Below are 15863 nucleotides of genomic sequence, written 5' to 3'. Positions count from 1 at the left end.
TTCATAATTTGATCAACTTTGCTCTATTACCGAACTAAACTGAATGAACACTGAATTGACTTGAGCTGGATAATGACACTATTATCTTCTGTTGAACTGAGTTCACTTCATAACTTTGCAACTTTGAATCAACATTTAACTAAACTGAGCTGAACAATGACACTATTGTCTTTTTAGGGCTGCTTTACGTCTGAAATTGCATTTATTTCATAATTGAAGAACTTTGCTAAATTAATTGTTTATTACTGTGAAGCTGTATTGAAACAATCTGTATTGTACAAAGAAACTATATTAATAAATGTGAGGACTCTTTGACCTATTCAGTTAAAAGATGCTGTAAATGCACCAATATGCAGATAAATAGCCTGTTTCTCCTCTGACAGATATTCAAATGTACAGTTTTACAGAGATTTTATCCTATTATCGCAGATGTGTTCACTGGTGCCTGATTTAGCGGAGGGCTCGTAAACAGCATGTTTTTTACTTTTCAGAACTTAGTGTGCATGAGTAAAGATGGCAGGGCGGTCGTGTATCTCTGGGAAAGCTAACAGACAGTTTTCTCCAGGTATACTGGACCAGCTTGGACTCAAACCAGTCAAAAAATCTTTGTATGTTGGAATAGTCTTGAAATTGCATAAACTGTAGACTCATAAAAAAATAAAGGTTCTTTATAGAGTGCAACAGTCTGGTTCCTGAGGTAAAAACTCCATTCATTTTCTTCATAAGTAAAATGATTTTTAACAATAACTTATAAACCTTTAAAGACAGACCTACTGTGAACTACGAGATTGTTAATTGATAGTATTTGCTTCTGTTGAAGCTGTCAGCCCACGTTATTATTTTTTTTTTAAATAATCATGCTTAACAGCAGAATTAGTGGTGAACAACTACATGATACTGTATAGAAAATTCCACCAGAGAGTCAAAACAAGCAAAACACGCCAAAAGTTCTCTTTTGCTCCGCCCACTCCTATGAAGCACTGTGAATGACGTGATCGAGTCGGTCTCCCTACACTCTCAAAATATTTCAATATTTCAATATATAAGCATATATTTTTTTTTAATACATTTAAAATATATTGTTTATATGTATATAATCAACATTTTTAAATGCTTAGTTTTATATTTCTCCATCATTTTTAATTAGATTATGCTGTTTGCAGTGTTTCATGGGATTGTAGTTCTTTCCCCTCACTAAAGCCGTTAAGGATACAGTCTTGTACCTTTGTATTTTTGTCCAATTTTCAAATACTATGAAAAATGAAAGTTTGTAATGTTACAATTCACCTCGTTTCTGGATGGTATGGAAGCTTGTTTCCGCCACTGAATAAAAAATGAAAAAGGTAATTGCGACTTTTTATATCACAATTCTGATTTTTTTCTCACAATAGCGTGTTTACAAGTCAGAATTGCATGATATAGTCGCAATTGCGTTATAAAGTTAGAATTGTGAGATATAAACTCACAATTATAACTTTTTTTTTCTCAGAATTGTGTTTATCTCACAATTTTGACTTTATAACACAATTACTAGTCATAAAGTCAGAATTGTGAGAAATAAACCCGCAATTCTGAGAAAAAAAGAATTGGACTTTAAATTGGACTAAACTCGCAATTGTACATCTCATAATTCTGAGAAAAGAATTGCGAGATGAATTGCACTATAACTCCCAATTCTGACTTAATTTCTCGCAATTGCGAGAAATTGAATTTATATCTCACAATTCTGTGAAAAGAAGACTTTTTGAGATAAAAAGTCGCAATTACCTTTTTTATTTTTTTTTATTCTGTGGCGGAAACAAGCTTCCAGAAGTTGGCTTGGTTTATTATAACGCTTTAATGAAAACTTTTTTGAAATCTCTATGGGATAAATGAATAGAAAAAATACTTCTGAAACCTGAAAAAGTGGGCAGGCACTGTTGCACTCAGTTGGCATCAATGGTGAAGAACCTTTAACATCCATAGAACCTTTCCATTCCACAAAAATGTATTTATGCACTCTTGAAAATAAAGGTTCCCAAAGTAATGATGCCATAGAAGAACCATTTTGGTTCCTCAAAGAACCTTTCGGTGAACAGTTCTTAAAAGAACCACGTTTTTCTTTTTTGTGAAGGATTCTTTTTTCTAAAGAATGTTTTTTTCCACTATAAAGAAACTTTTGTGCAAATGAATGGTTCCATGGTATTTCATGGAACCCTCAATGCCAATAAAGAACCTTTATTTTTAAGAATGTATGTGGGGGAAAAAAAGGTTCTTTAGATTATTAAAATGTTCTTTACACTAAAAAATGGTTCTTTTAAGAACTGTTCACTGAAAGGTTCTTTGGGGAACCAAATATGGTTCTTCTATGGCATCCCTGAAAAAACCTTTATTTTTAAGAGAATATTTGTCAGAACAGAATTGAAGGGAACAATTTCTTCCTTTAGAGGATGTGATACTCGTGGCACTGTCTGTCCATTCTTGAGCTTCATTGAAGGTGAAAATTTGTGGCATGTTTTGTTGTTGGTTCCAGTGGGCCGAGCTGTGGATGTTGGCCTTCTTTATCCCCTACTGAGCAACTGTGTGTGTGAGGCTTGGCATCTCTCCTTCACTGCCTTTCTCCCTCCCTCTCAAACACCCCCGCTGTTTTCAGCAGTACAATGAGATCATGTGGTGTTGTTAATCTTTCAACAAAGGCCTCTCTCTCTTTTGCCCCTCTCTCACTTTCTCTTAGTTTCTTCATCTCCATTTTATTGTACAGGCTTGCCTCTTCATTTTCTTCTGCTTCAGTCATTTGTTTTTACACTTTAGTTTCCTGTACCATAAACTTAAAACAATGTAGTTATATTTACTTACATATTCACAATCAGTTCTCACCATTGACTTTACTCTGCCGGACGTGTCCCTCCAGAAAGAGATCTGAATAGCCCTGATCTAAAAGGGTTACTAAAGTTAACTAAAACTAAAACCAATAAAAAAAATTCGTTATTCGAAATAAAATAAATGTTAATTGAAGGAAAATAAAATATTATATATATTTGCCAATTATTGATGATGTAGTGACACAACTAGTTCACAATAGAACAGACTTTGTTATTATAAAAGTAGATTTAGGTCATATAACATAATAATTCTATAACATAATTCATATATTGCAACACAATTTGCTCTTTTATTGAAACAACAGTCTTGTCTAATAGCAGTTTGTTTCTGACTACAAACTCCGCTCCACAGTCTTGCAGAGTTTAGCTCCAACCAGCTCCAACACACCTGCTTGGAAGTTTTTAGTGATCCTGAACACCAGGACTGTGTCCAAAATCGCCCCTCATACCCTTAAATAGGGCATTTGAGGGGACAGCCATTCGTAGTGGTGTCCGAAACCATAGTGGACGTTATCAAGTTCACTCATTCAATCCCATAATGCACCGCAATAGCGGGTTTACAACTGATATACACTCAATGGCTAGAGAATACCCATAATGCACTTTGAGAGTCGTGCTTCGAATGAATTCTTGCGTCTAACGAGATGATGGCGCCCGTAGCTGAATCATCCATTCATCCATTTTCCAAACCGCTGGTCCAATGTGGCTACAGCGTAATAGCATACAGGTATAAATTTATTTTTGATTGATTATTAAATTGTTTAATTAAGGTTTATACATGCTAGTTTCCATGACAGAGTTCAAGATAAAGTTTGCTAAGTTTCAAATGATTATTAAACAGCAAGCACAAACTATGCAAAAGCGGCAGCCCTTCCGTCGGTGTCCGAATTCACCCATTCATTTTCATTCACTCCTTCAAGTGGACTATATTAGTGGAGTAATGTAGTAAATTAGCTGGTTCGGGTGTGTTCAATTAGGGTTGGAGTTAAACTCTGCAGGTCAGTGACCCTCCAGGAACTGAGTTTGATACCCTTGGACTACAGACTCCAATCATCACTACCTCAAAAAATCCCTCATAACAGTCACTAAAAGCTCTCTCTCTCTCTGTTACTTATCTTTCTCAAAAACACATAAAATAACAGTTCAAATTCTAACAAAAACTCTTCCCATCGAGTCACACCCAAAACATGCTGCGAGCTGAAAATCACCTGCCCAATCTCTTGAAATTATTGAGTGGAAATACTTTAACTCTTTCCCCACCATTGATGGAATTTTCCATCATTTATGAGAAAACGCTTCCCCGCCATTAACAGAATTTTTTGTCATTTACGAGACAACGCTTCCCTGCCATTGACGAAATTTTCCGTCATTTATGAGAAAACACTTCCCCGCCATTGATGGACTTTTCCACCATTCACTAGACAACGCAATTTTCTGTCATTTACCAGACAACGCTTCCCTGCCATTGACGGAATTTTCCGGCTTTCCTTGTTTTCAGTGTTTTACGGTAGGGGCGCTATTAGGCATCTTCTGAAAAACTACAGAATCTCTGGATCAAAAACACAGGTGAAGAAGAAGCAGAAACAAGCGATAACATTTTAGCAGATGCATATGTAAAATAATGCGATCAACATTAAACGGCATATGAAGAGCTCTCTTCCGAAACGCGATAAACGCCAAATTAAAAAAAAAAAAGAGTTTGTCATGCCATTTTACTCTGCTCCATCAATGTTTCATGCCAAATCGCTATATTTCCTTGTTTAAAATATACTGCAAGATGCAGTTTCTTTCCAAACCGCTATAAGCGCCGAACCTGTTTTTAGCCTAAATGCGTTATGTCCTCTCGCCAATCAGAATTCGGCGAGCGTTCGATGCAATCTAACACGGCGGTTCTTTGAAGCAAGGAAGTTTGTTTGTGCTCAGTCTTCAAAATGAGTGCTTTAAACTCTGTTAACACTTTTGATGGCCTGGATGAGCCAGTGAGACCTACACCTGGGGGCCGGAGTCCGGATCACCAACCCGGCTCGGTTCCCGAGATAGGTTCGTTTGAATATAAGGGTGTCTCGGCTCGCCTCGCCTCGTATGTGTGTGTGTGCGCAAGTGTGTGACATCGTATCAGGGCGATCAACCTGTTCAGTAAACTGTTTAAAACATATAGTCACCCTTTCAATACAGAGATTCTAGATGTTTTTATATAAAAAGGCTAAAAAAAGGATGTATTTGTAGCGTTTTGAAACAAAAAAAAATAAACTTTGAATTTATAATCAACAAAATTGTTGTTTTATTTAACAATCATTGTTTAACATGTTCAGACTGAGCCAATAGACCATTTTAACAGGATGAATTGAATATTAACAAAATGTATAGGTCTAGGTAAAAAAATGTCATTTTCATGAAAACTATTAAAATGGATTTATAGCGTTTTGGAAAAGAGCTCCTCATATATATCAAAACTGCCTATACTGAATGAAATGTCGTCACAGGAAGGGTTAACGATTGTGAAGGTTTGGGGGTGTCGATGGGCTCGATCTACTCCATTTATGGTTTGATCATCATTCTGAATCCGACCTGGACAAATCTTTGACAAAAACAGGATTTTCATGAAACTTTACCATGAAATTTTGTGAAAATAATCAAAAATGTTGGCGCTGACTGGCAAGTTTTTTCAAAAACGCTGGCGGGGCAAGAGTTAATTATAAATGTCCTGTAAATATACTGTACTTGCAATTACTTACCCAGTTCTTTTGAGCCCTGGCTGTCACTAGCCAGCTCTCCTAGTTTGACCAGAGCGTCAAAGTATCCTTTAGCTGCAACTGTGACGCCTGTAGAGACAGAGAGTCAGTGAGTGGGCATGTTACAGCAGACTGTGTACTACAAAACACATGATTGTTGTTAAGCAGGCAAAGTGCTGATGGACATACATGAAAGACCACACTGATTTCCAGTGGACGTTTGCCCATTACAGAAAAAGAAAAAAAAGAAAACTAGTTAAGAAATGAGGTCTGACCCGTCAGAGCCTTTTCATAGTGTTTCCCCATGGTGACAAAATTCTTCAGACTGGGGTTAAACTGGTCCAGAATGCCCTGAACACAGAATCAGCAATAAATCAAATTAGACAACTGTAAACATTTTGATCTGTAATTATATTACTCAAACAGAAGGATGGAAGAAATGGACGAATACCCCCTCATACTGAAAAAAAAAAAGCCTAATATCATATGTTAACATCTAAATTAATTGATTTTATTCAAATAAAAAATGTTACTTAACACTACTGAATCAAACTAAATATATAAATATAAGGGTAAAGTAGAAATAGATAAATAAAAATAGAAAAAACAATTGCAGGTTACCACTTTTACAGTGTGTCATAACAGGATAAAGCAATACATGAAGAAGGATACTGTCTGTGTAGGTATCAATGGTATGATGCTAATTTTTTGTTCAAAGCAAGTTTATTTAAAAATTTCTGATAAAAATACAATTCATACTGGAATGCATATGCAAATTAATTTAGATGTTTTGTGGTATTTAAAGTTAAAAATGTCTACCCACCTAACAAAAATATGTTTTAAGAACATTTTACTAACATTCCTGTTAAGTTATGAAAACGTTATTTCAGAACATTCTCAGAACGTTCAAAACATACAGTTTTTTAAACATAATAAAAAAAAAAAATAAAAAAAAATCTTCGTTATGTGAATGTTATAGAAAACATTAAGGGGATGTTTTCCCTATTTCATCATTTTTTAAGTATTAAGTGAACGCAAATTTTGCATGTTCTCTGAACCATCTGAAAAAAAGTAGTAAGTAGTAATGTTTAAAAACATAAGAAATCATAAAAAACTGATCAGGCATAACATTATGACCACTTTCCTAAAATTGTGTTGGTCCCCCTTTTGCTGTCAAAACAGCCCTGACCCATTGAGGCATGGACTCCAGTAGACCCCTGAAGGTGTGCTGTGGGATCTGACACCAAGATGTTAGCAGCAGTTCCTTTAAGTCCTGTAAGTTGTGAGGTGGAGCCTCCATGGATCGGACTTGTTTGTTCAGCACATCCCACAGATGCTCGAATGGATTGAGATCTGGGGAATTTGGAGGCCTAGTCAACACCTCAAACTCGCTGTGCTCCTCAAACCATTCCTGAACCATTTTTGCTTTGTGGCAGGAGCATTATCCTGCTGAAAGAGACCACAGCCACCAGGGAATACTGTTTGCATGAAAGGGTGTACATGGTCTGCAACAGTGCTTAGGTAGGTGGTACGTGTCAAAGTAACATCCACATGGATGGCAGGACCCAAGGTTTCCCAGCAGAACATTGCCCAAAGTATCACACTGCCTCCGCCGGCTTGCCTTCTTCCCATAGTGCATCCTGGTGCCATGTGTTCCTCAGGTAAGCGACGCACACGCACCCGGCCATCCATGTAATGTAAAAGAAAACGTGGTTCATCAGACCAGGCCACCTTCTTCCATTGCTCCGTGGTCCAGTTCTGATGCTCACATGTCCACTGTTGGCTCTTTCGGCGGTGGACAGGGGTCAGCATGGGCACCCTGACTGGTCTGTGGCTATGCAGCCCCAAACTGTGATGATCATCACAGTTTGGCCCTTGTCAAACTTGCTTAAATCCTTACGCTTGCCCATTTTTCCTGCTTCTAACACATCAACTTTGAGGACACAATGTTCACTTGCTGCCTAATATATCCATCCACTAACAGGTGCCATGATGAAGAGATAATCAGTGTTATTCACCTGTCAGTGCTCATAATGTCATGCCTGATTGGTGTGTATATATATATATATATATATATATATATATATATATATATATATATATATATATATATATAGTGCAGTATATCCAAAATGCAGAAAAAAAATTTTGTGACAAGAAAAACATCAAACAGGAAACCAGATTTTTTAATTATATCTCCTTTTGTCGTCTTCAATTGTCTTTTCATTATCTCCTTTAGACATACCTTGTAGACATTTTCTGTCATCTTGTTGACCTCATCTGAGCGTGACATTGTGCTTCTCTCTCCAGCTTCAGTTCACCTTGCTTTTAGACGGAAATCACAGCACAACCAGCTACATTGAGAGAAGGAGAGCAAGAAAGTGAGATGAATCAGGGTCATCCAATGACCTTACTTTATTAGCTTTTTTTTTTTTTTTTTTGCAGTGTATTTGCAGTGATCTGCGTTGAATTGAGGATGGTGCGAGCTCATCAAAACGTAACATCATAATGATTCCAACCACATATACACTATTCATCAATAATAACTGGCAACAAATACTAATGGCAAATTAAGCAATTGTAACTAGAATGTTTGGATGTTGTAAAACACTGTCATTAATATGAAGTTGTAATAACAGCCTCAGTGGTCTGAGGAATGCTTTCCTCTAGATGTTGGAACATTGCTGAAGGGATTTGCTTCTATTCAACCACAAGAGCATTAGAGAGGTCAGGCATTGTGTGATTGTATGTTTAGTCAGGGCTCGCAGCCCAGTTTATCTCAAAGTTCTGGACTCGATCGAGATCCTCCACACCTGTTTTGACAAACCATTTTTTTTTGCATGGATGTGCATGGAGATATTGTCCTTCAAAAACAGGAAACCAGTGTCACAATCTTGGAAGAAAAGAATCGTCTTAAATATCACTGCATGCTACAGTGTTAGTATTTTCCTTCCATGTGACCAAAAGACCCAACCCATGAAATCCCCACATATTTAAACCAAACAATCAACAGAAAGTGATTTCTCCAGAGGAATTTGGCAGGAATTCATTTATATGTAGGAAACTGACTTGTTTTGCTGGACATCCTATGTCATGTTTTAGGCGTGCAGCAGCATCAAGGGCCGTATTGCTTTTATCAAGTCAAATCAAATTGAATTTATAGCAATACACAATGTTTCAAAGCAGCTTTACAAAAAAATCATGAGGTTATTGTTTATATCTTAATATATTCATGCCTCATGGTAGCATTTAACAGATTAGAGCTGTGCAATATTATAGTTTACATTTTGAGACGATACAAGCAATCAAGCCATTGAGATTTGCTATACATAGTATGTATTGCTATACGCAAATATACTGATAAAGTTGGACATACTAAAGGCCAATTCACACCGCACAGACAAACATCAACAAACATGTCTGCTGGCATTTGTTAGAGTTTGTCTGTGTGGTGTGAATTGGCCTTAAGTATGTCCAACTTTTTATAATGAGTTGCACAATAAGATAGTTTACATTATGTTGAGCTCAGCTGAGATTTGCTATAGTTTATATCGCTTAATGTGAGTGTACTGTATGTATGCAGGAAATTAGGATGTGTTTTATACATCTTTTAATATATAGTTTTTTTTTAAACCGTTACACGTTAACCCTTTAACTGTCATCTAGTTGAACGCTCTGTGCTCTTTTTTTATTGCCTTTTTTCCCCCTATAACATATTTTAGTAATAACCATAAGTTAGGGATCATTTGAAAAACTCAAAATTCATCCTGTGAAAAACCCTTTTTTATTTTAAAATCAAATTTTTTTCTAATCTTGATAATGTCTGAGACTCAAGGTTCGGCAACTGTTTTGTGATAGAAGTGATATTGTAAAAGATTAATTTATTACTGGAGAACACATAAAAGATTCAGTGGAATATGGGTGTCAACCGGTGGCGATTTATGCTATTGCACCTAAACAAACTTCAATTTTTGTTATATCAACTTCAAATTTGGAACTAGGGCTGGGCAAAAAAATTATTTTTTCGATTAATCATTTTTTAAAATATGGTCGATTTGATATCTATTCTCAAAAGCCAAGACTCTATTTTTTTTCCGTATTTATTTCCGCAAACACTGAACATAATATCTGATTGATGTTAATCTTATTACTAGTCTTCTCCACTAGATGTCATGGACAAATTCACGCAAATATGAAACGCAAATTTCATGACACGCAAATTATATCAAAATGCCCTTTTGCGAGTATCTAAGTAACATAGTCGGTTACAGTAAGCAGTAAATAAAGAACGCATGTTATCATTATTGTATCCGTGCATTAGTCTTAAAGTGACAGTAACCGAATATTCCTGCAGCTGTCTGTTTTAATGTTCATCAGACTTTAAAAGATAAAGAGAAAATCACTCCCTGCTCTTCACTGAATAACGTTTTTGTAACTTTAAAAGGATTAACCTTTATTTAATTTGTACAGTGAAGATTATTTGCAGTGTTATTTTACATTTGATTACTTTATTTAATTTATGTACCTGAAAACTACTATTAGACCTACCAGAAAAACCTTAAAAGCACTGATTATTTCATTTGTATCTTTGTTCTATTGTATTTATTTATTTGTGCTATTGCTTTTTATTAATGACAGTTTACTTGTCTTTAATAATCTTTGAAATTTATATTAGTAGTTTTAGCTGTGGTCTCAAATGGAATCAGGAATTGTTCAATTTCACTGGTATCTAAAATATTGGGTGTCATAAACTTATTTATTACCAAATAAGTATATGGGTCAAAAACAACAAAAACAATAACTATTTTATACATTTATTATTTTTTTTGTGGTGGGGCATGTGAAAATTTATTGAATTAATTGAATCGAAAATCAAATAGAGAATCGAAATCGAAAATCGAATAGAGAATCGAAATCGAATCAAATTGAGACCTTGTAAATTGAATCGAATGAATCGATACTCAGCCCTATTTGGAACACAACTCATGGAAGCTTGTTTCCCCCAAGGAATAAAACAATTAAAAAAATAATTGCGACTTTTTATCTCACAATTGTGAGTTAACATCTCATAATTCTGACTTTATAACATGCAATTGCAAGTTTATATCACGTAATTCTGACTTTTTTCTCACAATTCTTATTTTTCTATAACTTTTTTACACTTTCATTTTTTGAAGTGCTTCAGTAATAATCTGCTGAGTGTTTTTACAGGGAGACCAAACTGAGGTCTGTATTCAAAAACAGTCACGAATTACAACCATTTAAGTTTGGATAGTGCATTTTCACATTTATGATCAAAAAGGGGGGTGACAGTTAAGGGGTTAAAGCATAATGGCACACATTTTCATTAAAACATTATTTTATTAATCAAATTTATTAAATTGCATCTTTCGGCTAGAAGATCTAATCTCCAATTTAACAGAACAAGCCCCAAAAAATTATTTGCAGTCCGTAAGGTAGTCAGGTTGATTAAGTCATAATATTTCTCCCTGAATAAATCCAGTTATGTTAGATGGCACCACATGATGCATATTTTAGGTTATTTGACAAAACATTTCATGGAACTTTTCCCTTGTAAGTATTGAAAAATTTCAAAATAAGGACCACCCCTGTTAGTGAACCTCAAGAGATTTCATTGTCTGAGTCCAGCAAAACCCATCCTAATACACTGTTATTGCACGTCTTAAGTTCATGAAATTGCGTCTGACATGCCATAGTGCCCTGGAGGAGAGCAGTTCTTCCCAAGTCTAAGTGCAAGAGTCACGTCGCTGAACAAACACTCCGCTTACACGGTTTCCCTTCTGGAAAGATCCCGAATAAAAGATTCCAGTCAGGATTACCCATCACATAAAGCCTCAGCTCTGAAGGCCAGTGTTTACACCAGGTCAGCGCTCTCATGTGTGTTATTAGAGGAAGATTAGGAGGAAGAATTTGACCTTAATGATCAAGTGAGAACACATTCCCATCATGTGACACTTCCATTTCCCATCTTCTTTTTCTCGTTTTTCTGTGATTCACACTAGCTATGCTTCCACCCAAAGCTGCGAATTAACTTTTAAGCAAAATTGGAATATTGCACAAAACATTTGCGAATAAAGCACCGCGGTAAAGCACAAAATCGTCACTTCCTGGGATATTGGCACAAAACATCTGTGATAAAAATGGTTTTAAAAATTTTTGCTGCAGTCTGGGAAGCCAATGTGGCTCTTTTTTCGTACATCAAAATTCACATAAAAATAGGTGGATGGAAACATATTGTCAGCATACTGATTAATAGTTGAGTGATTCACCCATAATTCACAGCATCCATGCTGTACCCTTACCTGTCACTGGGGCAGTTCCCTTAAAGGGACAACTTTGTACCTTATTTTTACCCATAAAAGCACCTTATTGTAGTACTATGTACCCATAAAGATACTACTATGAACCTTTTAGGGTAAATAAGGTACAAAGATGTCACTTTGAGGGTAGTGTGCAGTGACAAACTGCTAAGAAGTGAAGGGCTCATCCCTTTTTGTAAATAGTTTATATTAGAGCCATGAACCATGATTTGCTATTTTTTATTCAGTTAAAAGCAAATGGTATTGGGGGAGGGACATTCTTGCATCTGATTGGACAAAAATGTGTAAGCAGTCCTGAGTGCAACAAGAGTTATCTGTATTTATGTCCATTTTCCTGGAAGAGAAACACTGTAAATTTTAAAGGTTTAGTTCACCCAAAAATGTAAATTCTGTCATAAATTACTTACCTTCATGTTGTTCCAAACCTGTAAAACTTTCGTTCATTTTCGAAACAGATGAAGATCTTTTTAAAGAAATCAGAGCGCTTTTTGACCCCCCATTGACAGTCTACGCAACTACCACATAGTAAAGGCATCATAAAAGTAATCCATATGACCCAAGTGGTTTAACCTCAATTTTATGAAAGGATGTTTGTGCAAAAAACATAATTTACCGCTTTATTTACAAAATATTAATCTTCAACCCACATTCACGAGAGCACCACGATGCATGTGTGATGTGTTGACGCAAGAGGAGACAATGTTGCGTGAACACACGTCGGAGATTAATAATTTGTAAATAAAGCTTTAAATTATGTTGTTTCGTGCAAACGAGGTACTTCAAGGGTTAGTTCACCCAAAAATGAAAATTATGTCATTAATGACTCACCCTCATGTCGTTCCAAACCCGTAAGACCTCCGTTCATCTTCGGTTTAAGATATTTTAGATTTAGTTCGAGAGCTTTCTGTCCCTCCATTGAAAATGTATGTACGGTATACTGTCCATGTCCAGAAAGGTAATAAAACCATCATCAAAGTAGTCCATGTGACATCAGTGGGTTAGTTAGAAGTTTTTGAAGCATCTAAAATACATTTTGGTCCAAAAATAACAAAAACTACGACTTTATTCAGCATTGTCTTCTCTTCCGGGTCTGTTGTATATATCCGCTTTCACTCCACAGTGACGCTTCTTCTTCTTCTTCTTTCCTGTTTTGCGGCGGTTAGCATCCAGCTTATTGGTGCATTACCGCCCCCTTCTGCTCCGGACAGTGACGCTGATGACGTGTTATCCAGTGCGCCAGAGCTTCGTTTACAGTCTGAGGGAGACGCACACTGTATTCAAGCTATTCTACATTGTTTGTATTTTGGTATTGCTATATTTTTTAAAATGGTGCGTAGGTGTGCATGTCGCGGATGTCCTAATCGCGTCACTGTCCGGAGCAGAAGGGGACATGGACCTTTCTGGACATGGACAGTATACCGTACATACATTTTCAATGGAGGGACAGAAAGCTCTCGGACTAAATCTAAAATATCTTAAACTGTGTTCCGAAGATGAACGGAGGTCTTGCGGGTGTGGAACAACATGAGGGTGAGTCATTAATGACATAATTTTCATTTTTGGGTGAACTAACCCTTTCATAAAATTGATGAAAGATTCACATGGATTACTTTAATGATGTTTTTACTACCTTTCTGTGGCTTGAAAGTGGTAGTTGCGTAGGCTGTCAATGGAGAGACAGAAAGCTCTCGGATTTCATTAAAAAGATCTTCATTTGTGTTCTGAAGATGAACAAAAGTCTTACGGGTTTGGAACGACATGATGGTGAGTGAGTAATTACTTTAATTAATTAATAATTAAATTTCATTTTTGGGTGAACTATCCCTTTAAGTGAATTCATCTGCTAAAAGTTACATTTTCTCAGCGTTTAGGAGTACAATAACCTGTAGATAATGTCAAAACTAACACATGGATTATGGAATTTGAATCATCACCACACAGAAACATATTTTATTTCTGCTGAATTGTACATATGAAACTTTAGTCTTCACTGAAGATATAACTGTGTCACTGCATAGGCTATGTCTGCATTATACTGCCACATTCATAATCTCATAAATAAATAAATAGCAGTCATTTCTAACGTCAATTTTTATGTATAGTCTACATACAAATTGTTGTCTCTAGTGTTTTCACATGTCGACACCTGTTGCCTGTTAGAGCTGGTGATTAAAGTGATGTTATAGCGATGTTATACAGAGATGAAATATATGAGGTAAAATGAGTAGATTCTGCTAATCTAACACACAGTAAGAGCTTGAAAACATGTATGAGCTGATAAATGAGCATGACATTTCAGTAGAGCTGTTTTGCTGCTTCTTAATGCAATAATTCAGCCCAATTCATAGTGCAGAAAAAATGATTCAACGTTAAAAGAGAAAAAAAGCAATGCTAGGCTACTTTGCCATTTACAATGCCAATCACGTTGACTAAATATTCGCAGTTTTAATGTTTTTTCCAAATGCCACTTGTTGCACTGAGTCATTTAGCAGATTGTTCGTTTCAATGTATTATTAAATGAAAGAGCGCCGGTGTCAATGGCTATTCAGATGTTTTGTATTATATATACAGTAATTTTCCTACCTTTTCAGTGTTCATCGTTTCCTCACCGCTTTGTCTGGTGTTTTTTTTTTCTTCTTGCTCGCTGCACTTTTCCTTCTATGACTTTCCCTTCAGCGGTGGGGGTAGTTTGGTTTGTTTGACCCAATAAATCCCTCTTCCACCCCTCACCCCTCACCCTGTCTCTCCCAAAGTCCTCAGTGAATCCAGGTCAGAACACATTCAGTGCTCATTGTTCTTCAGATCACATGCACTCGTTCATGCTCGCATCAAACTTTAATCTTCATTCCGCCTAAAATGTCCATTTACTGTCGTTATGTAGATCTCGAGCGGCTCGGTCGTCGCTGTCTCTGTCCCGGACAATGTCTGTCTTCTTACTCTCTGTCTGTCTCTCTCACTGGGACTGAATGTCAATGAGGTAACGGGACTGCGCTGTGAATAGCGCCTCTGCTCATTACAGGACCAGCGCGCGCGCACACACACTCTCTCTCTCTCACACACACACACACACACACACATCTAACTCTCATTCATAACCCGTGCAGTGTCCACGGACACTTAATTAATTCCATAAGTAAAATATCAAAAGTGGCATAAGCGAAAGAAAGAAAGAAAGAAAGAAAGAAAGAAAGAAAGAAAGAAAGAAAGAAAGTAGACCCGTTTCTCACTTTCCTTTCTGAATATTATTTATTTTGTGTTGGGTTTGTAAAATTACATGGGACAAAATAGGCTATATAATTAGGCTGTAGGCCAAATAGGCTATATAACTTTTAACTTAACCGAATTGGTTTTGCAAAGCCAGTAAGCCAATCAAATGGGTTGACATTGTCTATTTTGACTATTAGATCTGCTTAAAGCAATATCTTAACTATACATATAGACAACAGGTCATTCTGAGGACACATGACAGATTGTGTATAGAATTCATAAGGGACGCTATATCTAAAAAACTGTCATAAGTTATTCAGCAGCTAATAACTGCATTGTTATGAAATGTAGCATGCATATCGTTTAGGCTACATTTTTGCTAGTAAATCTGGAATCATTCATGATGGCTAGAAAATTCTTGGGTTTGTTGCCTTCAAATCGTATAGCCTATTCATATGCTTATCCATTTCCACCAAGTTTGTTTGTTTGATTGTGTATAGCCTGTTTGTCTTGTTTACACAAAATTTGGTATGCACCATTTTGAGAACAATTTTTGTTTTGCAAAAAATGATCAAAAGACTTTCATTTAATCATTTAAAGGGGACCTATTATGCCCCTTTTCTCAAGATGTAATATAAGTCTCTGGTGTCTCCAGAATGTGTCTGTGAAGTTTCAGCTCAAAATACCCCACAGATCATTTATTATAGCTTGTCAAGTATGCC

General features: G+C 36.2%; 1 protein-coding gene across 3 annotated transcripts in view; it reads right to left on the bottom strand.

Annotated features, from left to right (window-relative positions):
* The window catches only part of zgc:158689 (uncharacterized protein LOC791177 homolog), a 37854-nt gene extending 22907 nt beyond the window's left edge, over positions 1–14947 (bottom strand). For 2 of the 3 annotated variants that reach the window (XR_007179174.1, XM_048153766.1), the window contains exons 1-4: positions 14518–14947; positions 7839–7947; positions 5869–5944; positions 5597–5683 (exon numbers count right to left, since the gene is read on the bottom strand). Coding sequence is in view for 2 of the 3 variants with exons in the window: in XM_048153766.1 (XP_048009723.1) it covers positions 5597–5683; positions 5869–5944; positions 7839–7886 (211 nt within the window). In the remaining variant the exon portion in view is untranslated. The remainder of the gene's footprint in view (positions 1–5596; positions 5684–5868; positions 5945–7838; positions 7948–14517) is intronic. The other variant, XM_048153765.1, reaches the window with a different exon arrangement.
* Positions 14948–15863: the final 916 nt, after the last annotated feature.

The sequence above is a fragment of the Megalobrama amblycephala genome, linkage group LG13 (assembly GCF_018812025.1).
Source record: "Megalobrama amblycephala isolate DHTTF-2021 linkage group LG13, ASM1881202v1, whole genome shotgun sequence".
Classification (NCBI taxonomy): domain Eukaryota; kingdom Metazoa; phylum Chordata; class Actinopteri; order Cypriniformes; family Xenocyprididae; genus Megalobrama; species Megalobrama amblycephala.
Note: the sequence above shows the minus strand (reverse complement) of the source record. Positions and strands in the feature narration are given on the sequence as shown.